We start from the raw sequence: 27,756 nt of genomic DNA, 5'->3' as shown, positions 1-27,756 counted from the left end.
TAGTGGTGGTAGTGGTAGTGGTGGTGTGGTGGTAGTAGTAGTAGTGGTGGTAGTGGTGGAAGTTATGGTAGTAGTAGTAGTAGTGGTGGTAGTGGTAGTGGTGGTAGTGGTAGTGGTGGTGGTGGTAGTGGTAGTGGTGGTAGTGGTAGTGGTGGTGGTGGAAGTTATGGTAGTAGTAGTAGTAGTGGTGGTAGTGGTAGTGGTGGTAGTGGTAGTGGTAGTGGTGGTAGTGGTAGTGGTGGTGGTGGAAGTTATGGTAGTAGTAGTAGTAGTGGTGGTAGTGGTAGTGGTGGTAGCAGCAGCCAGGGAACAGTTCCGTCTGGCTCCTGCAACACACCTTTAAGTTCCTCTGGTGAGTCCGTCTTGCCTTACACTGTTGTAGGGAGCTCATTGTTGCTTCAGTTACCTTACTCTCTCTACTCTCTCAACACCCTACACTTACCCTACCTCTCAACACCCCTACACTTACCCTACCTCTCAACACCCTACACTTACCCCTACCTCTCTCAACACCCCTACACTTACCCTACCTCTCAACACCCTACACTTACCCCTACCTCTCTCAACACCCTACACTTACCCCTACCTCTCTCAACACCCCTACACTTACCCTACCTCTCAACACCCTACACTTACCCCTACCTCTCTCAACACCCTACACTTACCCCTACCTCTCTCAACACCCCTACACTTACCCTACCTCTCAACACCCTACACTTACCCCTACCTCTCTCAACACCCTACACTTACCCCTACCCGGACACCAGGACTCATGACGTATTACTGGACTCAACCATGACAACATGAATATATTGATGACCCAATCAACAAAGGGAGAGTATTCTTAACTCAAACCTTATGGTACACACCAGGCTGGTCCACCACCCTATGGGACACCAGGCTGGTCCATCACCCTATGGTACACACCAGGCTGGTCCATCACCCTATGGTACACCAGGCTGGTCCATCACCCTATGGTACACACCAGGCTGGTCCATCACCCTATGGTACACACCAGGCTGGTCCATCACCCTATGGTACACACCAGGCTGGTCCATCACCCTATGGTACACCAGGCTGGTCCATCACGCTATGGTACACACCAGGCTGGTCCATCACCCTATGGTACACCAGGCTGGTCCATCACCCTATGATACGCACCAGACTGGTCCATCACCCTATGGTACACCAGGCTGGTCCATCACCCTATGGTACACACCAGGCTGGTCCATCACCCCATGGTACACACAGGGCTGGTCCATCACCCTATGGTACACACCAAGCTGGTCCACCACCCTATGGTACACCAGGCTGGTCCATCAATCACCCTATGGTACACAAGGCTGGTCCATCACCCTATGGTACACAAGGCTGGTCCATCACCCTATGGTACACAAGGCTGGTCCATCACCCTATGGTACACAAGGCTGGTCCATCACCCTATAGTACACAAGGCTGGTCCATCACCCTATGGTACACCAGGCTGGTCCATCACCCTATGGTACACCAGGCTGGTCTACCACCCTATGGTACACAAGGCTGGTCCACCTCCCTATGGTACACCAGGCTGGTCCATCACCCTATGGTACACCAGGCTGGTCCACCACCCTATGGTACACCAGGCTGGTTCATCACACTATGGTACACCAGGCTGGTCCACCACCACTGGGGAGCCGGTCGGCCGAGCGGACAGCACACTGGACTTGTGATCCTGTGGTCCCGGGTTCGATCCCGGGCGCCGGCGAGAAACAATGGGCAGAGTTTCTTTCACCCTATGCTCCTGTTACCTAGCAGTAAAATAGGTACCTGGGTGTTAGTCAGCTGTCACGGGCTGCTTCCTGGGGGTGGAGGCCTGGTCGAGGACCGGGCCGCGGGGACACTAAAGCCCCGAAATCATCTCAAGATAACCTCAAGATAACCACCCTATGGTACACCAGGCTGGTCCATCACCCTATGGTACACCAGGCTGGTCCACCACCCTATGGTACACCAGTGCTACTGCAGGATGGTAAGGAAATACAAGTACCCAGTACCAGTAGTTAACAAGTGGCTTGCACCGACAAAGATGTAGAAGCCTCCTCCATCCACAATTTTAAGGCCTGGCTGATACCTGGTTGATGGGGTTCTGGGAGTTCTTCTACTCCCCAAGCCCGGCCCGAGGCCAGGCTTGACTTGTGACAGTTTGGTTCACTAGGCTGTTGCTTGGAGCGGCCCGCAGGCTCACATACCCACCACAGCCCGGTTGGTCCGGCACTCCTTGGAGGAAACAATCTAGGTTCCTCTTGAAGATGTCCACGGTTGTTCCGGCAATATTTCTTATGCTCGCTGGGAGGACGTTGAACAACCGCGGACCTCTGATGTTTATACAGTGTTCTCTGATTGTGCCTATGGCACCTCTGCTCTTCACTGGTTCTATTCTGCATTTTCTTCCATGTCGTACACTCCAGTACGTTGTTATTTTACTGTGTAGATTTGGGACCTGGCCCTCCAGTATTTTCCATGTGTATATTATTTGATATCTCTCTCGTCTTCTTTCTAGTGAGTACATTTGGAGAGCTTTGAGACGATCCCAATAATTTAGGTGCTTTATCGCGTCTATGCGTGCCTTATATGTTCTCTGTACTCCCTCTATTTCAGCAATCTCTCCTGCTCTGAAGGGGGAAGTGAGTACTGAGCAGTACTCAAGACGGGACAACACAAGTGACTTGAAGAGTACAACCATTGTGATGGGATCCCTGGATTTGAAAGTTCTCGTAATCCATCCTATCATTTTTCTGGCTGACGCGATATTTGCTTGGTTATGCTCCCTAAACGTTAGGTCGTCAGACATCATTATTCCCAGATCCTTGACATGCTGTTTTCCTACTATGGGCAGATTTGATTGTGTTTTGTACCCTGTTTTATGTTTAAGGTCCTCGTTTTTGCCGTACCTAAGTACCTGGAATTTATCACTCGGCCAGACTCGACAGTAAATTCGAACGTCAGACTAGTAAATTATTTCGAATAGGTACAACAAGGTTGGTAGGCTGGGCATGAAGAGCTAGAGCTCACTGGCTAGTAGTCAGTGATAGGTAAACACACTAACCCCACAATAACACCTGCCGCCAGCCTTGCCCCACCTCACCAACCCTCCCCCACTTCCCCCCCACTTACCCCATCCCTTAATGTCACTATGAATCTATTACCCACCTTCCCGAACCTTCTCCCCCTCACCCATCCCTAAGAATTCTTCTCACTACCTTTAGGACTCAAATCACCCGAGACTCGCCCTCCTCCTCCCACCTGTTCCTCTCCTCCCCCACCCCCCTAATCTCCTGGTCACTCTACTACAATACAACCTTCCCCAACCCCCACCTACCCCTACTCTATAACCCTCCCCCCTCCTCCCCTCACCACCCCCGTGTTTTTCCAGTTCTACAGCTCCCCTCCTGTCATAACTCATACTATATTCCCTATTGGCAAAATTTATCTTTTTAAATTTCGCCTGTGTCTTTCCATTCTCTCACTTCCCTCTTTCCTCCCCCACTCACAAAAAAAAAAAAAGAGAGAGAGAGAGAGAGAGAGAGAGAGAGAGAGAGAGAGAGAGAGAGAGAGAAAGAGAAAGAGAAGAGAGAGAGAGAGAGAGAGAGAGAGAGAGAGAGAGAGAGAGAGAGAGAGAGAGAGAGAGAGAGAGAGAGAGAGAGAGAGAGAGAGAGAGAGAGAGAGAGAGAGAGAGAGAGAGAGAGAGAGAGAGAGAGAGAGAGAGAGAGAGAGAGAGAGAGAGAGAGAGAGAGAGAGAGAGAGAGAGAGAGAGAGAGAGAGAGAGAGAGAGAGAGAGAGAGAGAGAGAGAGAGAGAGAGAGAGAGAGAGAGAGAGAGAGAGAGAGAGAGAGAGAGAGAGAGAGAGAGAGAGAGAGAGAGAGAGAGAGAGAGAGAGAGAGAGAGAGAGAGAGGAGAGAGAGAGAGAGAGAGAGAGAGAGAGAGAGAGAGAGAGAGAGAGAGAGAGAGAGAGAGAGAGAGAGAGAGAGAGAGAGAGAGAGAGAGAGAGAGAGAGAGAGAGAGAGAGAGAGAGAGAGAGAGAGAGAGAGAGAGAGAGAGAGAGAGAGAGAGAGAGAGAGAGAGAGAGAGAGAGAGAGAGAGAGAGAGAGAGAGAGAGAGAGAGAGAGAGAGAGAGAGAGAGAGAGAGAGAGAGAGAGAGAGAGAGAGAGAGAGAGAGAGAGAGAGAGAGAGAGAGAGAGAGAGAGAGAGAGAGAGAGAGAGAGAGAGAGAGAGAGAGAGAGAGAGAGAGAGAGAGAGAGAGAGAGAGAGAGAGAGAGAGAGAGAGAGAGAGAGAGAGAGAGAGAGAGAGAGAGAGAGAGAGAGAGAGAGAGAGAGAGAGAGAGAGAGAGAGAGAGAGAGAGAGAGAGAGAGAGAGAGAGAGAGAGAGAGAGAGAGAGAGAGAGAGAGAGAGAGAGGTAAACTCACGTTATGAAGGGACAATAGCCTGGTTGGTATTGATGGCCCAATATTCGAAAACACGCTTCAAACAGGAACGAAGCTAGACTCTTAATCTTTAGTGATTTCAACCATGACAAAATAAACTAGGAATATAAGGTCCGTCATCAGTACAGAGAGACAGGGCGAGCTCAGCTGCTGGAGTGTGAAACAAGATATTTCCAGCGGCCAACATGGGGAAGGACGCAGGAGACTGAGAGGAAGTGACGAACCCGCCAGACTAGTTCCAATGTCTCTTACATGAAACGTGATGGTCAAGATAGCAAGAAGAGCATTAGTGAACATTTAGAGTGGAAAATCGGTATAAAACAAAAGGGGTTTTGGGGTACAAATGATGCCTCGTAAATCTCAGTGGAGTGTATGACTACCAGAACATATTCTCCACAGCACCTCACACCAGACTGGTCCACAACTTGGAGACCCTCACCGGGGTGACAGCAGAGAGCCTCACACACACACACACACTTCAAGAATGAAGTTTAACTTCAACAAGAATAATGTAGATGGTTGCTGCATGGGGACAGATGAGTAAAGATAAGCAGCAAGCTGAGAGTGTAAACCCAAGTCAGAGAAAAAGACATGAGAGTAGACACCATACTCCACCCAGCAGCACCTGCCCCACACACACCCACGACCAAGTGAGCGGCGTATGGAATTATTTATATTTATTGTGTAATAAATTATTAATTGTGCCACCGTGGAGATAATATCTCATCACACAAAATCATCTCACACTTAGTGGGCCAGCCAGAGGCTTAGGGCCCGCGCAGTGGGCCAGCCAGAGGCTTAGGGCCCGCGCAGTGGGCCAGCCAGAGGCTTAGGGCCCGCGCAGTGGGCCAGCCAGAAGTTTAGGGCCCGCGCAGTGGGCCAGCCAGAGGCTTAGGGTCCGCGCAGTGGGCCAGCCAGAGGCTTAGGGTCCGCGCAGTGGGCCAGCCAGAGGCTTAGGGCCCGCGCAGTGGGCCAGCCAGAGGCTTAGGGCCCGCGCAGTGGGCCAGCCAGAGGCTTAGGGCCCGCGCAGTGGGCCAGCCAGAAGTTTAGGGCCCGCGCAGTGGGCCAGCCAGAGGCTTAGGGTCCGCGCAGTGGGCCAGCCAGAGGCTTAGGGTCCGCGCAGTGGGCCAGCCAGAGGCTTAGGGCCCGCGCAGTGGGCCAGCCAGAGGCTTAGGGCCCGCGCAGGCGTATCCCTGTAAAAAAAAAATCCACGATATATAAAATATTTTGAAATTTAAAACGTAGACAAGGAGCAACTCTTTGACATGAACGGGACACGAAGATGGAGACACAAGGAAAGTGCCGGAATAAGACAGAGGGTATAAAATATAAATCCCCTCAGAGTCAAGAGCAGTTAAGTAGGACAAACAAGGGCGGCCAGTACCGGAGACACACTATACACGAATTCCAGTGTCCGCATAACAAAGCAAATTGTTCGCTAATCTGTTGTTGATAGACAATTAATAGGTGTGCCTGACCCAAGTGCTGAAGCCCAACCCTCGTACACACAGCCATGTGAGCACAGCTAGGTAAGCACATAGTGTTATATAAGAGCACATACAAGCACTCACAGTACCACAAGAGATAGTTCTTGAGGAGGGGGCCCCTGGCGGAGGGGCCCCTGGCGGAGGGGCCCCTGGCGGAGGGGGGCCCCTGGCGGAGGGGGGCCCCTGGCGGAGGGGGGGCCCTGGCGGAGGGGGGCCCCTGGCGGAGGGGGGGGCCCTGGCGGAGGGGGGGGCCCTGGCGGAGTTGGACCCTGACAGAGGGGGGGGGGGCTGGCGGAGGTGAGGCGGCGCTAATGAAGGTGAGTGGAGGAAGCGCAAGGTTGTACTAGGGCTTACCTTGGGGTTCAATGCTCCCACAACACCAGTCAGAGTTGCTTGCTATACGCCCCTGACTCCCGCCTCACGCCTACTGCCCGCATTCATCCGCTTCTACTTTATCTCGCTCCAAAACCTTCCATCCATTCATTCCCAGATGTCTAGTTTCTCACCAGAACATCTAAATGCATGTTATGTTCCCCGTGTATTAATGGTAAGACGGCCCCTTCCAAGACTCATTGTTGGCCCCCCACACCTGCCAGGTGGTACCCTGCCTCTCCCCCAGGGTGGCACTGTCGGCCCCCACACCTGCCAGGTGGTACCCTGCCTCTCCCCCAGGGTGGCACTGTCGGCCCCCACACCTGCTAGGTGGTACCCTGCCTCTCCCCCAGGGTGGCACTGTCGGCCTCCACACCTGCTAGGTGGTACCCTGCCTCTCACCCAGGGTGGCACTGTCGGCCCCCACACCTGCCAGGTGGTACCCTGCCTCTCCCCCAGGGTGGCACTGCCTCTCCCCACACCTGCCAGGTGGTACACTGCCTCTCCCCCAGGGTGGCACTGCCTCTCCCCACACCTGCCAGGTGGTACACTGCCTCTCCCCACACCTGCCAGGTGGTACACTGCCTCTCCCCCAGGGTGGCACTGCCTCTCCCCACACCTGCCAGGTGGTACACTGCCTCTCCCCCAGGGTGGCACTGCCTCTCCCCACACCTGCCAGGTGGTACACTGCCTCTCCCCCAGGGTGGCAGCTGGCAGCACTGGGGTCCGCACTCTCAACCATGGCAGCTACAGTGTATCAACAAGTTTCCGGTCAACGTTGAGACTGGCGAAGCAGCGCCTGGCGTAGTCCGTCCTGGGGGGGGGGGGAAGCCTGGGGGGGGGGAAGCCTGGGGGGGGGAAGCCTAGGGGGGGAAGCCTGGGGGGGGGGAGTGTAGCACAAGGAAAGAGGAAAAGTAGCTCTTGTGCTCCCATGCACCAGCCGGGGGGGGGGGGGAGGGGGCGTAAAGCACTCTCCCGACCAGACAGTGTCTCACGCCGCTGTGGTCACCCTCCGTAACTCTTACATAACTCTCCTGTACCGGTAACACCTTACGCTCTACACCCACTACCACCACCCTACACTACACCCACTACCACCACCCTACACTACACCCACTACCACCACCCTACACTACACCCACTACCACCACCCTACACTACACCCACTACCACCACCCTACACTACACCCACTACCACCACCCTACACTACACCCACTACCACCACCCTACACTACACCCACTCACCACCACCCTACACTACACCCACTACCACCACCCTACACTACACCCACTCACCACCACCCTACACTACACCCACTACCACCACCCTACACTACACCCACTCACCACCACCCTACACTACACCCACTACCACCACCCTACACTACACCCACTCACCACCACCTTACACTAAACCCACTACCACCATCCTACACTACACCCACTACCACCACCCTACACTACACCCACTACCACCACCCTACACTACACCCACTACCACCACCCTACACTACACCCACTACCACCACCCTACACTACACCCACTCACCACCACCCTACACTACACCCACTACCACCACCCTACACTACACCCACTCACCACCACCCTACACTACACCCACTACCACCACCCTACACTACACCCACTCACCACCACCTTACACTACACCCACTACCACCACCCTACACTACACCCACTCACCACCACCCTACACTACACCCACTACCACCACCCTACACTACACCCACTACCACCACCCTACACTACACCCACTACCACCACCCTACACTACACCCACTCACCACCACCCTACACTACACACACTACCACCACCCTACACTACACCCACTCACCACAACAGGTGGAGCAGGTGTCCACCCCAGGGAAGGAGAGGGACGCCCCCAGAGAGGGTGGGGACGGTACTGTCCAAACAGCCAACACTAACCATGTAGTTAGTGTTGCTAACCATGTAGTCGGGGGCTAACTATCAGCACCAATAAGGACGACACCCAACACTGTGGCTGACGCCATGAGCGTTCTCTCACGCAGTCAACTCACAACACCTTCACAACACTACAAGTCTTCTACAAAATCAATGTATTTGTTAGCTCGCTGCCAATCCGCTTTCGTAAAGAGTTATCAATGCCTTAATTTCCATAAAATAAACAAATCAATAAATTAACAAATATCTGTAAGCGAAGTCAAACTTTAACTGTTGGTATACTTATAAGTAGTTAACACGACACGTGATGCAATGTTGGGTAAGTAATTGTTGTGTTAAACTCTTTCACACTTAACAGTTTCTGTCACACTCAAACCACGAGTCATATAAGTCATAGATCTCTACACCCTAATTCCCATACCATGCACTCTACTCCTTGAGCCCTACACCATGTCTTACACTCCTCCTTGAGCCCTACACCATGTCTTACACTCCTCCTTGAACCCTACACCATGTCTTACACTCCTCCTTGAGTCCTACACCATGTCTTACACTCTTCATTGAGTCCTACACCATGTCTTACACTCTTCCTTGAGTCCTACACCATGTCTTACACTCCTCCTTGAGTCCTACACCATGTCTTACACTCTTCCTTGAGTCCTACACCATGTCTTACACTCCTCCTTGAGTCCTACACCATGTCTTACACTCCTCCTTGAACCCTACACCATGTCTTACACTCTTCCTTGAGTCCTACACCATGTCTTACACTCCTCCTTGAGTCCTACACCATGTCTTACACTCTTCCTTGAGTCCTACACCATGTCTTACACTCCTCCTTGAGTCCTACACCATGTCTTACACTCCTCCTTGAACCCTACACCATGTCTTACACTCTTCCTTGAGTCCTACACCATGTCTTAACACTCCTCCTTGAGTCCTACACCATGTCTTACACTCCTCCTTGAGTCCTACACCATGTCTTACACTCTTCCTTGAGTCCTACACCATGTCTTAACACTCCTCCTTGAGTCCTACACCATGTCTTACACTCTTCCTTGAGTCCTACACCATGTCTTAACACTCCTCCTTGAGTCCTACACCATGTCTTACACTCTTCCTTGAGTCCTACACCATGTCTTAACACTCCTCCTTGAGTCCTACACCATGTCTTACACTCTTCCTTGAGTCCTACACCATGTCTTAACACTCCTCCTTGAGTCCTACACCATGTCTTACACTCTTCCTTGAGTCCTACACCATGTCTTAACACTCCTCCTTGAGTCCTACACCATGTCTTACACTCTTCCTTGAGTCCTACACCATGTCTTAACACTCCTCCTTGAGTCCTACACCATGTCTTAACACTCCTCCTTGAGTCCTACACCATGTCTTACACTCCTCCTTGAATCCTACACCATGACCTACACTCTTCCTTGAGTCCTACACCATGTCTTACACTCTTCCTTGAGTCCTACACCATGTCTTAACACTCCTCCTTGAGTCCTACACCATGTCTTACACTCTTCCTTGAGTCCTACACCATGTCTTACACTCCTCCTTGAATCCTACACCATGACCTACACTCTTCCTTGAGTCCTACACCATGTCTTACACTCTTCCTTGAGTCCTACACCATGTCTTAACACTCCTCCTTGAGTCCTACACCATGTCTTACACTCCTCCTTGAATCCTACACCATGTCTTAACACTCCTCCTTGAGTCCTACACCATGTCTTAACACTCCTCCTTGAGTCCTACACCATGTCTTACACTCTTCCTTGAGTCCTACACCATGTCTTAACACTCCTCCTTGAGTCCTACACCATGTCTTACACTCCTCCTTGAATCCTACACCATGACCTACACTCCTCCTCGAGGTCTACAAAATAACTTACCCTTAAAAAGCAAGCAGTGACTTACCTGTCGCTACTTACAGCCTTAATTAGTTAAGAAAACACAAATCGCGGCCATATATGCACCTTTACCTTTGATGGAGTTGGACTTCTTCTCAGTGGAAGGTGGGCGGTTGGTGGGCGTGGGCGTGGAGGAGGACGGGGTGGTGGTGTCCACGGCGTCGCCCGCCACCTCCCGCTCCCACCCAGGCCCGAAGAGCTCGCTAAGAATATCCATCTTCGCTAAGCTCTCCTCCGGGTTCTTCAGAAGGGTTCCGAAATCCCACTGGCTTTTGTTGAGGGGATCCAGCTTTGAGGTGTATGGGGACGAGTTATGAGAGAAGGTGTACCAGCGTGTACACGACACAACACTTGTTCAACGGACTCAAACACAAGCCTCATACACTCTTAAACATGCTGGTGTAAGTCACTCAATACACATATATAATGTATTCACACCGAGTTTAGCGGCTAGAGTTGTCACGTCACAAAAGATCGGGTTTCAATCATCTCTGTCTAAAACTAGGTACACACGAATGTATTCCACACAAACACACGAAGGTGCTCAAAATTTACCGGTATTCAGGTAGATATTTGTTTCCATAAAAGCACCAGTGTGTAGCACCTGTTGTGGGTGATAGCGAAAGGTGTTTTGCACCGTGAATCACAATATTGTATTCGTAAAAACACATCCACTGACACTAGGGAAAGGTGAATAAGCTTTTGCGCCACACTGTACGTCAGATAAGATAATGGAGTGGCAGACTGAGGGAGGCGATGACTGCCCCTAGCTGTATGGGATGACTGACAAGTTATCACACTGGCGGCAGCGATGTTAGCCGCCGGGGAGGATAACCGCCCCTAGCTCCACGGAATGACAGGCACAGTTGTCACTCAGGCGACGCTGGTGTCAGCCCTCGGTGACGAGTGCCTGTGGTGCCACAAGATGACCGACACTTGTCACCCGGGAGGTGAGACCCACCCCACCACTGTGTAACCAACGCCGCTGAGGAAGGGCGGCAGGTACTCCGTCAGGCTCAGGCCACGGGTGGTGGGTGTAGCCTCCGGCGGGGTGTGTCGCCAGGTGGTGGTGGGTAGTGCTCATGTAGTGCCCAAGATGGTAATTAGTGGTAGTGGGGAGAGGCCTGGGCGCTCGACCGCGGGCCGGCACACTAACTGTACTGGGCTGGTCCTCTCCACCAACACTCACACTCCCCCGCTACACAAACTTATACTCAACTTTGCTTCTGTTTCCCACTGGCTTATACTTTGTCACAAGTTACGTGTATCAAGTTGAGTGCGGTGTGCGTGGTGAGTGTGCAAGTGTATGTTTGTATACTGCTCTGTGTATATATATGTATTTATATACATATATATATATATTTATATATATATATATATTTATATATATATATATATTTATATATATATAAATATTATATATATATATAAATATATATATTTATATATATTTATATATATATGTATATGTGTGTGTGTGTGTGTGTGTGTGTGTGTGTGTGTGTGTGTGTGTGTGTGTGTGTGTGTGTGTGTGTGTGTGTGTGTGTGTGTGTGTGTGTGTGTGTGTGTGTGTGTGTGTATGTGTGGTGGGAGGAGGGGGGGGGGGTGCGCGCGACTCACAGCTCTGGGGTCAATGAACCTTCACTACCTTACTACGGCTACAAGTCCACACGCTGAACTCTCACAAGCTTCTTCCGTTCGTTATATGGAGTATAGAGTGAGAGTGGGCGGTGGTGTGGTGTGTGGTGGGCGGCGAGGGCGGGGTGGGCGGCTGTGGGCGGCGTGAGGGGTTGTGAGAGAGTGGAGGCCACAAGGCCGACTGCACCACAGTGTTGGGGTGAATGACCCTTGGACGAGATATTCCTCGCGCCTTCACAACACTGGCGCCCTTGCTGCCGCTAACACCAGCCCTCCTGCTGCTCCTGCTGGCTCCTGCTGGCTCCTGCTGGCTCCTGCCACACTCCACACTCACCTGCACGTATCTACACCACCACTGTAACACTACACAGGCTCACGTACACTCGGGGGCACCTACACTGTTCACAACACAGGGGTTACACGTGCTGGCACTCTCAGCAACTCACTGCTCACTATCATCTAGCACCATTTTCTGCCGTTTTACCACTAATTTTTTTCTTAACACTCGGACGAGGCTGATCACTTTGAAGAGTTTATCCTGACGAGGAGCTGCCAGCGTGCGGCTTGCGTCAGGTCAGAGGCAGGAGGGTCAACGACCTCTGCGTCAGTAGTGGAGGTAGAGAGTGTCGGCGGCGGTGGGAGAGGACCGCTGTGGCACCGTGCAGCAGCACCTGGAGGCGGTGTCACTGGTTGTGGTGGAGGGTGATGAGGGAGGGAGTGTGAGGACGGAGCGCGCGGCTGGCGGTGTGCGCGGCGCTGTGTTCGGGTCGGTGGCCGCCGTGGCTCTGGCGGGACTAGGTCAGACCGGGAGGAAGTTACCGTACTACTCCACCGCACACACGCACACGCACACGCACACGCACGCCATACACCACCCATACAGCCGGCCACCGCCACGTATCAGCCTATAGCATCGAGGCTGACGGGAGTCCTGCAACACCTGGTCAACACTTCTCTGGCACTTCCGGGTGATACCTATGTTGACTGTGAGTAGCACCACTTGTGTTCCCTCACAACACTCACCGCGCCTCACACATCTCACTCCTCCGTGTGTGTGTACTCACCTAGTTGTGCTTGCGGGAGTTGAGCTTTGGCTCTTTGGTCCCGCCTCTCAACCGTCAATCAACTGATGTACAGATTCTTGAGCCTACTGGGCTCTATCATATCTACATTTGAAACTGTGTGTGGAGTCAGCCTCCACAACATCACTGTCTAATGCATTCCATTTGTAAATAAATTCTTTCTAACGTCTCTGTGGCTCATTTGGGTACTAGGTTTCCACCTGTGTCCCCTTGTTCGTGTTCCATCCGTGCTAAATAGTTTGCCTTTGTCTACTCTGTCAATTCCTCTGAGAATTTTGTAGGTGGTTATCATGTCTCCTCTTACTCTTCTGTCTTCCTGGGGCGTGAGGTTTAGCTCTCGTAGCCTTTCCTCGTAACTCATAATTCTCAGTTCTGAGACTAGTCTGGTGGCATACCTCTGAATTTTCTCTAACGTTGTCTTGTGTTTAACTAGGTATGGACTCCAGGCTAGAGCTGCATACTCCAGGATTGGTCTGACATAAGTGGTATACAGGGTCCTGAACGATTCCTTACATAAGTTTCTGTAGGCAGTTCTTATGTTGGCCAATCTAGCCCATGCCTCTGATGATATCCTTTTGATGTGGGCCTCTGTGGACAGGTTCGGTGTGATATCAACCCCCCCCCCCCCTCTCTCCAGATCTTTTTCTCTATTTGACTCTTGCAGGATATCACCTCCCAGATGGTACCTTGTACTTAGCCTCCTGAACCCTTCGCCTAATTTAATTACATTACATTTTCCTGAGTTAAACTTTAGTAGCCCTTTCCTAGACCATTCCTCCAGTTTGTCCAGGTCGTCCTGTAGTCTCTGTCTATCTTCATCTGTCTTGATTCTTCTCATAATTTTTGCATCATCAGCAAACTTTCACAGGAATAAGTCTAAACCGTCTAGAAGATCGTTTACATATATCAGAAACAGGATGGGGCCAAGTATGGAGCCCTGTGGGACACCGCTGGTGACATCTCACCACTCTGATGTCTCACCCCTCACAGTTACTCGCTGTTCCTGTTGCTTAGATACTTTCTTATCCACTAGAGTAAAAGGTAAAATTACCTTTTATTCCTGCCTATTGATCCAACATTTGCTTTTTATGGGGTACTGTGTCCAAGGCTTTTTAACATCCAAGAAAATAGAGTCTGCCCACCCTTCTCTTTCTTGCCTAATTTGTGTCACCCAGTCAAAGAATTTGATTAAACCTGTGAGGCACGACTTGCCATCCGTGAACCGATGCTGGTGAATTGTTAAGAAGCTATTTCCTCCAGATGTTCTACGAGCCTTTTCCTCGCGATCTTCTCCATCACCTTGCATGGTATACAAGTAAGGGAAACTGGCCTGTAGTTCAGTGCCTCTTGCCTGTCACCCTTTTTGTATATTGAGACTACATTAGCTGTCTTCCAGTTGGTCTCCTCTTTCCGGTGACCTGCTATACATCATAGAGAGTGGCACGTTTAGTGCTTCTGCACCCTCTTTTAGTATCCACAGTGAGATTCAGGCCCAACGGTCTTATAACATTCAGCTCCAACTACTCTCATCAGTTGATCTCATCACCGGTGAGCTCAAATTCCTTCACGGCTGGTAAGTTTGCCGCCTCCTTATTTAGTACAGGGGCTTCTCCTTGCTCTATTACGAAGACCTCTTGGAATCTCTTGTTCAGTTCTTAACACTCCTCCTTGTCATTCTGTTTATCTGTTGCCCACTTTTCTCAGCTTCATCACTTGTTCCTTCACTGGTGTTTTCCTCTAGATGTGGCCGAGGAGCAGTTTTTGTTGGGTCTTGACTTTGCGCTGAGTACTGTGGACTATTTACTGTGTGTCTGTGTTTATTTGTATTTAATTGTATTTACTATTTGTGTCTGCAGAATCGAGCTATTAGCTCTTGGACCCCGCCTTTCTAACCGATCAAGTTTTCCTCTATTATATCCACTTCATATATTTTCTCTAACAAACCCACACATCCCTAGGAAGCAGACCATAGCATTTGTCTAACTCCCAGGTACCTATTTACTGCTAAGTGAACAGACGCATCAGAGTGAAAGAATCTGCCATTTGTTTCTGCCTCCGCCGGGAATCGAATTCGGGCCATTAGGACTACGACCCCCGAGCGCTGTCCACTCAGCCCCCCTCCCCTTCGCTAGCCCCGCGAGTGTGTGTGTGTGTACTCACCTAGTTGTACTCAGCTATTTGTGCCTGCAGGGTCGAGCTCTGGCTCTTGGACCCGCTATTCTAGCCGTTGGTTGTCTAATACAATGACTCCTGACCTGATCCCTATCATACCTGCTTTTAAAGTTATGAATGGAGTTAGCCTCTACAACCTGCTCCTTTAGGTCATTCCATTTACTCACTTCCCGCATGCTAAAGGAAAACTTTCTAACATCTCTATGACACATCTGAGTCTCCAGCTTCCATCCGGGCCCCCGTGTTCTGTTGAGATTTATTGTAAACATTTCCTGTTTCCTCCTTGTCAATCCCTCTAAGTATTTTATACGTCTGTATCATGACTCCCCCTCTCTCCCTCCTCCTTTCTAACGTCGTCAGGTTTAGTTCCTTCAGTCTGTCTTCGTACCTCATCCCTCGCAACTCTGGGACGAGTCTCGTTACAAACTTGTGCACCTTTTCCTTGTGCTTCCTTATGTGTTTGTTAAGATGTTGGCTGGACGATGGGGCGGCTTACTCTAAGACTGGCCTCTCACAGGCGGTATACAGTGAGCTAACAACCTCCTTATTCACGTCTCTGAAGGATGTTCTGACTTTTGTCAGAGTAGAGTATACGGCTGACGTTATTATATTTATATGAGACTCTGGAGTTAGGTTTGGTGTTATGTCCACTCTCAGGTCTTGTTCTCTTGTGTGTGTACTCGCTTAGTTGAACTCACCAGGTTGTGCTTGCGGGGGTTGAGCTATGGCTTTTTGGTCCCGCCTCTCAACTGTCAACCAACTTGTGTACAGGTTCCTCACAGTGTTCAAGAGAGAACTATCAACATCAGAGGCCCGAGACTGTTCAACGCGCTTCCACTACACATAAGAGACATAACTGGCCGACCTCTCACAGTGTTCAAGAGAGAACTATCAACATCAGAGGACCGAGACTGTTCAACACGCTTCCACTACACATAAGGGACATAACTGGCCGACCCCTCACAGTGTTCAAGAGAGAACTATCAACATCAGAGGCCCGAGACTGTTCAACACGCTTCCACTACACATAAGGGAAATAACTGGCCGACCCCTCACAGTGTTCAAGAGAGAACTATCAACATCAGAGGCCCGAGACTGTTCAACACGCTTCCACTACACATAAGGGACATAACTGGCTGACCCCTCACAGTGTTCATGAGAGAACTATCAACATCAGAGGCCCGAGACTGTTCAACACGCTTCTACTACACATAAGGGACATAACTGGCCGACCCTTCACAGTGTTCAAGAGAGAACTATCAACATCAGAGGCCCGAGACTGTTCAACACGCTTCCACTACACATAAGAGACATAACTGGCCGACCCCTCACAGTGTTCAAGAGAGAACTTGATAAGCACCTCCAAAGGATACCTGATCAACCAGGCTGTGACTCATACCTTAGGCTGCGAGCAGCCGCGTCTAACAGCCTGGTTAACCAGTCCAGCAACCAGGAGTCCTGGTCGAGGACCGGGCCACGGGGACAATAAGTCCCGAAAACCTCTCACGGTAGCCTCAAGGTAGGTACTGGGGAATACTCTAGATGCGGCCGAACTAGAGCCTGATATAGGTGGATCTGAATGTACTGAGGCATCGGAATCTCCTCAGTTTTGCAGGCGATGAGTCACAATAACGTGGCTAAAGTATGTTGACCAGACCACACACTAGAAGGTGAAGGGACGACGACGTTTCGGTCCGTCCTGGACCATTCACAATCGACTTGAGAATGGTCCAGGACGGACCGAAACGTCGTCGTCCCTTCACCTTCTAGTGTGTGGTCTGGTCAACTCCTTAGTTTTCCTAAGGCTGCTTTGGTTTTGTTTAGTCGGTCCCTTACGTGAATTTTTATCCCTGTTCTATTGACCACGAGTCCCACTCGTGAACCCACATGTGAACCCGCTACAGGTGTCGGAGGGTAGGGGAGTGGAGGGCGTGAGGTAGGGGGGGGGGAGTGTAAGATAGGGATGGGGGAGTGTGGGATAGGGAGGGGGGAGGAGCTACATCACCGCTACAAGGAGGTAACGGTGCTTGGGTACCTTAAGGTCTGTCACCACGTGGTTCCCCCCCCCCTCATATCTACTCCCCCCCCCACACACAGGTACGTATTCTAAATATAACCATTCGTGTTTGAAACAACAGTTTATTAATAGTAAATACTTGGCTAGTGGGCGGGTAGATTATGTAAGGTGACCAACCCGTCCTCCGAACTGACAGTACGTTTTAATACTAAGTGTAATAAGTACATTTCCTGAGTGTCATACATAGTACATAATTGCACTTATGAGGCTGTTACATTTACCTCCCCATTTTGGGAGGACGGGTTGAAGGTGACACCAAGTAACTTTAGGTGACACCAGATAACACCAGGTGACACTACTTAACTCAAGGTGACACCAGGTGACACTACTTAACTCCAGGTGACACCAGATAACACCAGGTGACACCAGATAACACCAGGTGACACCAAGTAACTCCAGGTGACACCAAGTAACTCCAGGTGACACCAAGTAACTCCAGGTGACACCAAGTAACTCCAGGTGACACCAAGTAACTCCAGGTGACACCAAGTAGCTCCAGGTGACACCAGGTAACTCCAGGTGACACCAGGTAACTCCAGGTGACACCAGGTAACTCCAGGTAACTCCAGGTAACTCCAGGTGACACCAAGTAACTCCAGATGACACCAAGTAACTCCAGGTGACACCAGATAACACCAGGTGACACCAAGTAACACCAGGTGACACCAAGTAACACCAGGTGACACCAGGTAACACCAGGTGACACCAGATAACACCAGGTGACACCAGGTAACACCAGGTGACACCAAGTAACTCCAGGTGACACCAAGTAACTCCAGGTGACACCAGGTAACTCCAGGTGACACCAGGTAACTCCAGGTGACACCAGGTAACTCCAGGTAACTCCAGGTGACACCAAGTAACTCCAGGTGACTCCAGGTGACAGCAGGTGACTCCAGGTGACACCAAGTAACTCCAGGTGACACCAAGTAACTCCAGATGACACCAAGTAACTCCAGGTGACACCAAGTAACACCAGGTGACACCAAGTAACACCAGGTGACACCAGGTAACACCAGGTGACACCAGATAACACCAGGTGACACCAGGTAACACCAGGTGACACCAGGTAACACCAGGTGACACCAGGTAACTCCAGGTGACACCAAGTAACTCCAGGTGACACCAAGTAACAGCCAGGGCTCCTCTGCCATTCGTTCCTTGACACTAATCTCTATCTCCCTATTCCTCCCCCTGACACCTCTCCCTCCTTCTGTCGTCCCCCATCCCCCCCTCCTCCTCCCCCAAAGGGGTCACTCCTGTTATGAACCCTCCCCCCTCCCCCCCCCCCCCTCCCTACCGCTCCGTCCCACTTCCCTTACGGTACTTTCTTTCTCAGCGGCGACGTCCGAAAGTGGGGAGATTGGTGTGTGTGTGTGTGTGTGTGTGTGTGTGTGTGTGTGGAGGCGCCGACAACATCCTGGTGGTGGAGGCAGCTCCCGCCGCCCCTCCACACCACTACAAGACAGCATCGCCCCGCCCCACGCCCCCAGGGGCTGGAGAAGGATCTCCCCCAGGGGCTGGAAGAGGTACTCGCACCCCTTCCGTGCCCCGTGGTGGCAGGGCGTGTCGGGGGCGTGACGACCTTCCTCACACTACACTAACTCTCGCACCAACTGAAATACTCACATATCCCCCCCCCCCCTTAAATAAATAAATAATAATATAATAAAGAAAACACAATAAAGAATAATACAATAGCAACATCAAAACACGTGTATTCACCTAATTGTGCTTGCGGGAGGGTTGAGCTTTGGCTCTTGGTCCCGCCTCTCAACAGTCAATCAACTGGTGTACAGGTTCCTGAGCCTATTGGGCTCTATCAAATTTACCTTTAAAACTGTGTATGGAGTCAGCCTCCACCACATCACCTCCTGCCTCCTGTGTTAAGCCTCCTGCTCCCTTCGCCTAATTTCATTACTTTACATCTACTTACAGTTAAACTTTAGTAGCCTTTTCTAGACCATTCCTCCAGTTTGTCCAGGTCGTCCTGTAGTCTCTGTCTATCTTCTTCTGTCTTGATTTTTCTCATAATTTTTACATCGTCAGTAAATATTGAAAGGAATCAGTCTATACCCTCCGGAAGATCGTTTACATATATCAGAAACAGGATGGGTCCAAGTACAGAGCCCTGTGGGACTCCGCTGGTGGCATCTCACCACTCTGATGTCTCTCCCCTCACAGTTACTCGCTGTTTCCTGTTGCTTAGCTACTTTTTTATCCACTGGAACACCTTACTTTGAGGTTATCTTGCGATGATTTCTGGGCTTAACGTCCCCGCGGCCCGTTCCTCGACCAGGCCTTTTCGTTGCTGGAGGAGACCTTTTTATTCCTGCCTGTTTCTCAAACTTTTGTAACAGCCTCTTTTGGGGTACTGTGTTAAAGGCTTTCTGACAGAGTACGAAAATGCAGTCTACTCACCCTAATTTTTCTTACCTAACTTTTGTCGCCTGGTCATAGAATTCATTTAAATCTGTGAGGCACTATTTACCCTCTCAGAACCCATGCTGGTGGTCAGTCACAACACAACACCAGCACACCTTGTGTGAGAGTACTGGAGTGTGTGTATATGTGAATGTTACACAATATTCATATAGAGACATTCACATATGCTGAAATGCACGTGAGGAACCGAGGAACCTCCCACACACTCACAGCTCCCTGACAAAAGAAGACAAGCTTAGTTTAGCTGCCAACACATCGTGTCAGCAAGGCGGACAGCCCGCCTATCATAACTCATATTTTCCACTTCTAAATATATTCCTTTACTCAACAAAAATGGGAAGGGGAAGACTATGGCAGGGTGGAGTGGGTAATGTTTATCTATATTATAATCCTTATCCATAATTAATATATATATATATATATATATATATATATATATGCAAACAAGCCTGAATGGTCCCCAGGACTATATACAACTGAAAACTCACACCCCAGAAGTGACTCGAACCCATACTCCCACAACTGGTATGTACAGGGACGCCTTAATCCGCTTGACCATCACGACCGGACATAAGGAAGTGATAGCCGAGGCTATATGAACCACTTCCCCGCCGGCACTCGGATGGTAATCTTGGGCATAGCATTTTATCAAATCACCTCATTCTTTGGGGCACACGTGAGGAACACAAATGCAAACAAGCCTGAATGGTCCCCAGGACTATATACAACTGAAAACTCACACCCCAGAAGTGACTCGAACCCATACTCCCACAACTGGTATGTACAGGGACGCCTTAATCCGCTTGACCATCACGACCGGACATAAGGAAGTGATAGCCGAGGCTATATGAACCACTTCCCCGCCGGCACTCGGATGGTAATCTTGGGCATAGCATTTTATCAAATCACCTCATTCTTTGGGGCACACGTGAGGAACACAAATGCAAACAAGCCTGAATGGTCCCCAGGACTATATACAACTGAAAACTCATATAGCCTCGGCTATCACTTCCTTATGTCCGGTCGTGATGGTCAAGCGGATTAAGGCGTCCCTGTACATACCAGTTGTGGGAGTATGGGTTCGAGTCACTTCTGGGGTGTGAGTTTTCAGTTGTATATAGTCCTGGGGACCATTCAGGCTTGTTTGCATTTGTGTTCCTCACGTGTGCCCCAAAGAATGAGGTGATTTGATAAAATGCTATGCCCAAGATTACCATCCGAGTGCCGGCGGGGAAGTGGTTCATATAGCCTCGGCTATCACTTCCTTATGTCCGGTCGTGATGGTCAAGCGGATTAAGGCGTCCCTGTACATACCAGTTGTGGGAGTATGGGTTCGAGTCACTTCTGGGGTGTGAGTTTTCAGTTGTATATAGTCCTGGGGACCATTCAGGCTTGTTTGCATTTGTGTTCCTCACGTGTGCCCCAAAGAATGAGGTGATTTGATAAAATGCTATGCCCAAGATTACCATCCGAGTGCCGGCGGGGAAGTGGTTCATATAGCCTCGGCTATCACTTCCTTATGTCCGGTCGTGATGGTCAAGCGGATTAAGGCGTCCCTGTACATACCAGTTGTGGGAGTATGGGTTCGAGTCACTTCTGGGGTGTGAGTTTTCAGTTATATATATATATATATATATATATATATATATATATATATATATATATATATGTATATAATCATAAACAGAAATGGTCTGTAATACGCTACAATTATATATTTATACTAATTTGCACATAATTATTATGTACTAATTGTTATTTATTATTACTAATTATTTGAACTCATTATTTTGTAATTATCTAAGCCTGATATACTTTTGTTACATATCACAAGCAAGAGAATTATGAGGAGCACAGTACAGGTGTGGGGCGCCCACTCTCCAAGCTGGGTCACAACACCTCTACAGATAAATGATGTTACCAAAGCAATGCCACAATCTTAAACAGGCAGCCTTGCAACTATGCACGATTAAACTCAAATGAAATCTTGCACCATATGCAACGAGTAATACGATTCGATTTAGTATTTGAGGTTTTGCAGTTGGTAGTCAAGCTAAAGAGGCTTGTGTAGCCCTGGCTAGATGTAACACTAGTCAATTTGTTCAGTGCTGCAGGCTGAGTCTTGTGAAAATAAAGTGATTCAGTGTCTAAGGTCAACCTAATACTTGTCTTGCTTTAACTAAAGCAAAATGATCCAATTGTCTAATCGTAAATTAGGGGGGTGACCACTCTCCGTTTTCTCCTAATATTGTGAAGATTCTGGGACTGTCAGTTCAGAATGTCAGTTTTTACCCACTGACAACCATTTCCCGCCGCCCATCACCTGTTATAATGGCTCCAATAACTTGTTATAGAGAGAAACTAGACAATGTAAGTACCAAAGGTCTGCCATATATGTGAGGAGAAAAGATCTCCGTGAAGTGTGAATGTGTCGGTAAACATTTATTGATATAACATATTTACATGTAAACAAAAACAAATAATACATTTAGATGCAAAAACAATTAAAATATTTACATGTAAACGAAAAAGAATTATCATAACTTTTAACTGACGTATTAATGATAAGGTAAAGAGTAGTTCACATGAGTCTAATTGAAGGCACTTGGAGTTGATGCGCTGTTGGTACAACACGTCGAGGACTAGGCCTATTGTCACTGGAGTTTGACACGACCCATTGTCACGTGACTCACCAGAAGACATCAACGGGCAACTGACGATAACCCCGAGGGTGATGACCTCGGACAACCATCCCGCCCCTCACTAGTACTCTCACTAGCACTCACTAGTACTCTCACTAGCACTCACTAGTACTCCCCTCATTAGTACCCTCACTAGTACTCCACTCTATGCTTCCCAAACGATTAAGTCACCTAATTAATTGTAGCATCGTGACACGCATTTCAGAACACGGTGGTTTGGTGAAGGCCGGGCGGTCAGCCGGGCGGTCAGCCGGGCGGTCAGCCGGACGCCTCATAACTGAGATGAGAGAGAATAATTTAGGTCCAGTGACCTCACGCCCCCACGAGCGGCTTCCATATATTTATTTCCTGCGAAAAGCCCAATTTTAGTCAAAAATAATCGTTCGTCACAATCTACATCTACAGGTAGACCAGTTGCACTAACATCGCACATCATAAAAGTATTTGAGAGAGTGATTAGGAGTCAGGTCACCAATTTCATGGAGACCAATGACCTTCATAACCCAGGCCAACATGGATTTCGAGCGGGAAGATCGTGCCTCTCACAGCTACTTGAGCACTACGACAAAGTCACTGAGGCATTAGAAGAGAAATAGAATGCTGATGTGATATACACGGACTTCGCAAAGGCCTTCGATAAATGTGACCATGGCGTGATAGCACACAAAATGAAGTCAATGGGAATAACCGGTAAAGTAGGACGCTGGATACTCAGTTTTCTGTCAAACAGGACTCAGCGAGTAACAGTCAACCATATAAAATCTAGTCCAAGTGCAGTGAAAAGCTCTGTACCTCAGGGTACAGTCCTTGCACCACTGCTTTTCCTTATTCTCATATCAGATATAGACAAAAATACAAGTCACAGCTTCGTATCATCCTTTGCAGATGACACAAAAATCAGTATGAAAATTACCTCGGCTGAGGACATTGAAAAACTTCAAGCTGATATTAATAAAATTTTCGACTGGGCATCAGAAAATAACATGATGTTTAGCAGTGATAAATTCCAGGTACTCAGGTACGGTAAAAATGAGGACCTTAAACATAATACAGAGTACAAAACACAATCAAATGTACCCATAGTAGGAAAACAGCATGTAAAGGATTTGGGAATAATAATGTCTGACGACCTAACGTTTAAGGAGCATAACCAAGCAAATATTGCGACAGCCAGAAAAATGATAGGATGGATTACGAGAACTTTCAAATCCAGGGATCCCATCACAATGGTTGTACTCTTCAAGGCACTTGTGTTGTCCCGTCTTGAGTACTGCTCAGTACTCACTTCCCCCTTCAAAGCAGGAGAGATTGCTGAAATAGAGGGAATACAGAGAACATATACAGGCACGCATAGACGCAATAAAGCACCTAAATTATTGGGATCGTCTCAAAGCCCTCCAAATGTACTCACTAGAAAGAAGACGAGAGAGATATCAAATAATATACACCTGGAAGATACTGGAGGGCCAAGTACCAAATCTACACAGTAAAATAACAACGTACTGGAGTGAACGACATGGAAGAAAATGTAGAATAGAACCAATGAAGAGCAGAGGTGCCATAGGCACAATCAGAGAACACTGTATAAACATCAGAGGTCCGCGGTTGTTCAACGTCCTCCCAGCAAGCATAAGAAATATTGCCGGAACAACCGTGGACATTTTCAAGAGGAAACTAGATTTATTCCTCCAAGGAGTGCCGGACCAACCGGGCTGTGGTGGGTATGTGGGCCTGCGGGCCGCTCCAAGCAACAGCCTGGTGGACCTAACTCTCACAAGTCGAGCCTGGCCTCGGGCCGGGCTTGGGGAGTAGACGAACTCCCAGAACCCCATCAACCAGGTATCAACCAGGTATCAACCAGGTAAGTGTATGTCTTCTTACTGTTCCATACCTGTCTTGATACTGTTCCATACCTGTGTTGATACTGTTCCATACCTGTGTTGATACTATTCCATACCTGTGTTGATATTGTTCCATACCTGTGTTGATACTGTTCCACACCTGTGTTGATACTGTTCCATACCTGTGTTGATACTGTTCCATATCTGTGTTGATACTGTTCCATATCTGTGTTGATACTGTTCCATACCTGTGTTGATACTGTTCCATACCTGTGTTGATACTGTTCCATACCTGTGTTGATACTGTTCCATACCTGTGATGATACTGTTCCATACCTGTGTTGATACTGTTCCACACCTGTGTTGATACTGTTCCATACCTGTGTTGATACTGTTCCACACCTGTGTTGATACTGTTCCATACCTGTGTTGATACTGTTCCATACCTGTGTTGATACTGTTCCATACCTGTCTTCATACTGTTCCATACCTGTCTTTATACTGTTCCATACCTGTCTTTATACTGTTCCATATCTGTCTTTATACTGTTCCATACCTGTCTTCATACTGTTCCATACCTGTCTTTATACTGTTCCATACCTGTCTTGATACTGTTCCATACCTGTCTTCATACTGTTCCACACCTGTCTTGATACTGTTCCATACCTGTGTAGATTATCTAAACTAATCACGACAATATTTTTAACAATTTCAATACAGGACATATATAGTAAGTATCTAATTATTAACAATCACTATTGATTGTCTGAATTGTAGTGTATAATGTCTTACGGTCAATAAGCACTATAATGATTACATATAATGATGGCTACGATATCTTACCACATCCTGCCTTCACTACATATAACCATTTACTCATTATATACCATCGATAACAATTACTTTAAATCACTACAGACAAACGTGATCAATAATACAAATATAATTATACCAAATATATTATCATGTATAATAATATACAGAGTAATCACATTAACGTGACTACATTAATGAGAAAATCAGTAGGAGCCGTGAAGAGGGTTCGAACTTACGCGGTAGGTGTTCCCAAGCACACACTCTAGCCACTGGACCACGACATGGTGTAAGGTTATCTTGAGGTGATTTCGGGGTTTTAGTGTCCCCGCGGCCCGGTCCTCGACCAGGCCTCCACCCCCAGGAAGCAGCCTGTGACAGCTGACTAACACCCAGGTACCTATTTTACTGCTAGGTAACAGGGGCATAGGGTGAAAGAAACTCTGCCCATTGTTTCTCGCCGGCGCCCGGGATCGAACCCGGGACCACAGGATCACAAGTCCCAGTGTGCTGTCCGCTCGGCCGACCGGCTCCCTCTATGAGTGTCGTGGGTCTATGTTGTGTTGTGGTGTAGTGGCTACAAGCGTGTGTGTGTGTGGGGGGAACACCCACTACATGGTTTCGAATCTTTATCACGGCTCCTACGGATTTTCTCAAGTATAATAATATTAATAATCATCTTTAATAATTACCTCTAATGATAGTTATCCATAATTATACCCCTATAATCACGTATAGGTGAAGCCAATGTTGCTTCCTGCATGAGATTGTTATTTACACACACAAGAGATCAATTATTGTAAAGTTAATGATGAACGTAGTTGTCAGGAGCAGGTGAAGGAGGAAGAGGGAGGTGGAAGGGAGAAGAAGAAGAAGAGGTAGAAGATGAGGAGGAGGAGGAGGAGGAGGAGGAGGAGGAGGAGGAGGAGGAGGAGGAGGAGGAGGAGGAGGAGGAGGAGGAGGAGGAGGAGGAAGAGGAGACAAATGGGGTAAAAGAGAAGTAAGAGAATAAAGAGGTGGAGCAGAAGGCAGTAAGAGATGGTAGTGATAAGGGGGTAATGGTGGTGGGGGGGGGGGGGAGGGGGGAGGGCAAGGGTCGGGTGTAAGTGGGAGTTAAGCAGGAGGAGGGGAGGGGTGTATGGTGGGGGGGGGAGCGGCTCACCCCCCCCCCCCAACCTACCTGGAGGCTCACAAGCACCGGCCCTCTACCACCACACGTGGTGTGTACTCACCTACTTGTACTCACCTAGTTGTGCTTGCGGGGGTTGAGCTCTGGCTCTTTGGTCCCGCCTCTCAACCGTCAATCAACAGGTGTACAGGTTCCTGAGCCTACTGGGCTCTATCATATCTGAACTTGAAACTGTGTATGGAGTCAGCCTCCACCACATCATTACTTAATACATTCCAGTTGTCAACAACTCTGACACTGAAAAAACAAAAACTAATGTTTTTATGGCACATTTGGGCACTCAATTATCGAGCTGTGTCCCCTACTGCGTGTGACCCTTGACTTAAATAGTCTGTCTTTATCTACCCTAGTAGATACAGTAACGGCGGGAGCCGGTCGGCCGAGCGGACAGCACGCTGGACTTATGATCCTGTGGTCCTGGGTTCGATCCCAGACGCCGGCGAGAAACAATGGGCAGAGTTTCTTTCACCCTATGCCCCTGTTACCTAGCAGTAAAATAGGTACCTGGGTGTTAGTCAGCTGTCACGGGCTGCTTCCTGGGGGTGGAGGCCTGGTCGAGGACCGGGCCGCGGGGACACTAAAGCCCCGAAATCATCTCAAGATAACCTCAAGATAACCCTATCAATTCCTTTGAGAGTCTTGTATGTGGTGATCATGGAATCATTTACGTATATCAGAAACAGGATAGGTCCAAGTACAGAGCCCTGTGGGACTCCACTGGTGACTTCACACCAGTCTGAGGTCTCACCCCTCACTGTAACTCTCTGCTTCTTATTGCTTAGGTACTCCCTTATCCACTGGAGCACCTTACCAACCATTTACTCTTGCCTGTTTCTCCAGCTTATGTACCAGCTTCTTATTGGGTGCTGTGTCAAAGGCTTTCCGACAATCCAAAAAATGCAGTCCGCCCAGCCCTCTCTTTCTTGCTTAATCTTTGCCACCTGATGGTAGAATTCTCTGCCCGAAACGCTCTGCGTAATAGTGGCTTTAGGCATTGTATGTACTAGCTCTATCTATTAATCCAACAAACTTTGTAAAATCTCTTTATGTATGTACCTTACCTAAATAAACATTTATTTATTTATTTATTTATTTATTTATTTAAGCCAGTAAGGCAAGATTTACCCTCCCTGAACCCGTGTTGATGGGTTGTCACGAAGTCCCTTCTCTCCAGATGTGTTACTAGGTTTTTCCTCACAATCTTCTCCATCACCTTGCATGGTATACAAGTTAAGGACACTGGTCTGTAGTTCAGTGCGCCGTGTAAGGACACGGACAAGACCACAGGTGGTGTGCGTGTAAGGACACGGACAAGACCACAGGTGGTGTGCGTGTAAGGACACGGACAAGACCACAGGTGGTGTGCGTGTAAGGACACGGACAAGACCACAGGTGGTGTGCGTGTAAGGACACGGACAAGACCACAGGTGGTGTGCGTGTAAGGACACGGACAAGACAATAAGGGCGAGGACTTAGACGTGTGAGGAGAGGCGGAGCATCTGGGGAGAGACGCCCGGTACCACGGACATATGTAACGGCAAATTCTAACCTCACAAACCTGGTGAGAATTCTATACCACACAGCACGGGACACTGAAGGGTGGGCAGACTTCAACATT

The 27,756-nt window shown here is 48.9% G+C and overlaps 1 protein-coding gene across 1 annotated transcript in view; it reads right to left on the bottom strand.

The window, feature by feature from the left end:
* Positions 1-11,484, bottom strand: part of Hr3 (Hormone receptor 3) — a gene marked incomplete in the record, with an annotated part of 296,866 nt that extends 285,382 nt beyond the window's left edge. Inside the window, 1 exon segment of the mRNA XM_069322036.1 lies at positions 10,252-11,484. Coding sequence (XP_069178137.1) covers positions 10,252-10,396 — 145 coding nt within the window.
* Positions 11,485-27,756: the final 16,272 nt, after the last annotated feature.

This window comes from Procambarus clarkii, chromosome 10, assembly GCF_040958095.1.
Source record: "Procambarus clarkii isolate CNS0578487 chromosome 10, FALCON_Pclarkii_2.0, whole genome shotgun sequence".
In the NCBI taxonomy this organism is placed as follows: domain Eukaryota; kingdom Metazoa; phylum Arthropoda; class Malacostraca; order Decapoda; family Cambaridae; genus Procambarus; species Procambarus clarkii.
This window is presented reverse-complemented; position numbering and strand designations above follow the sequence as displayed.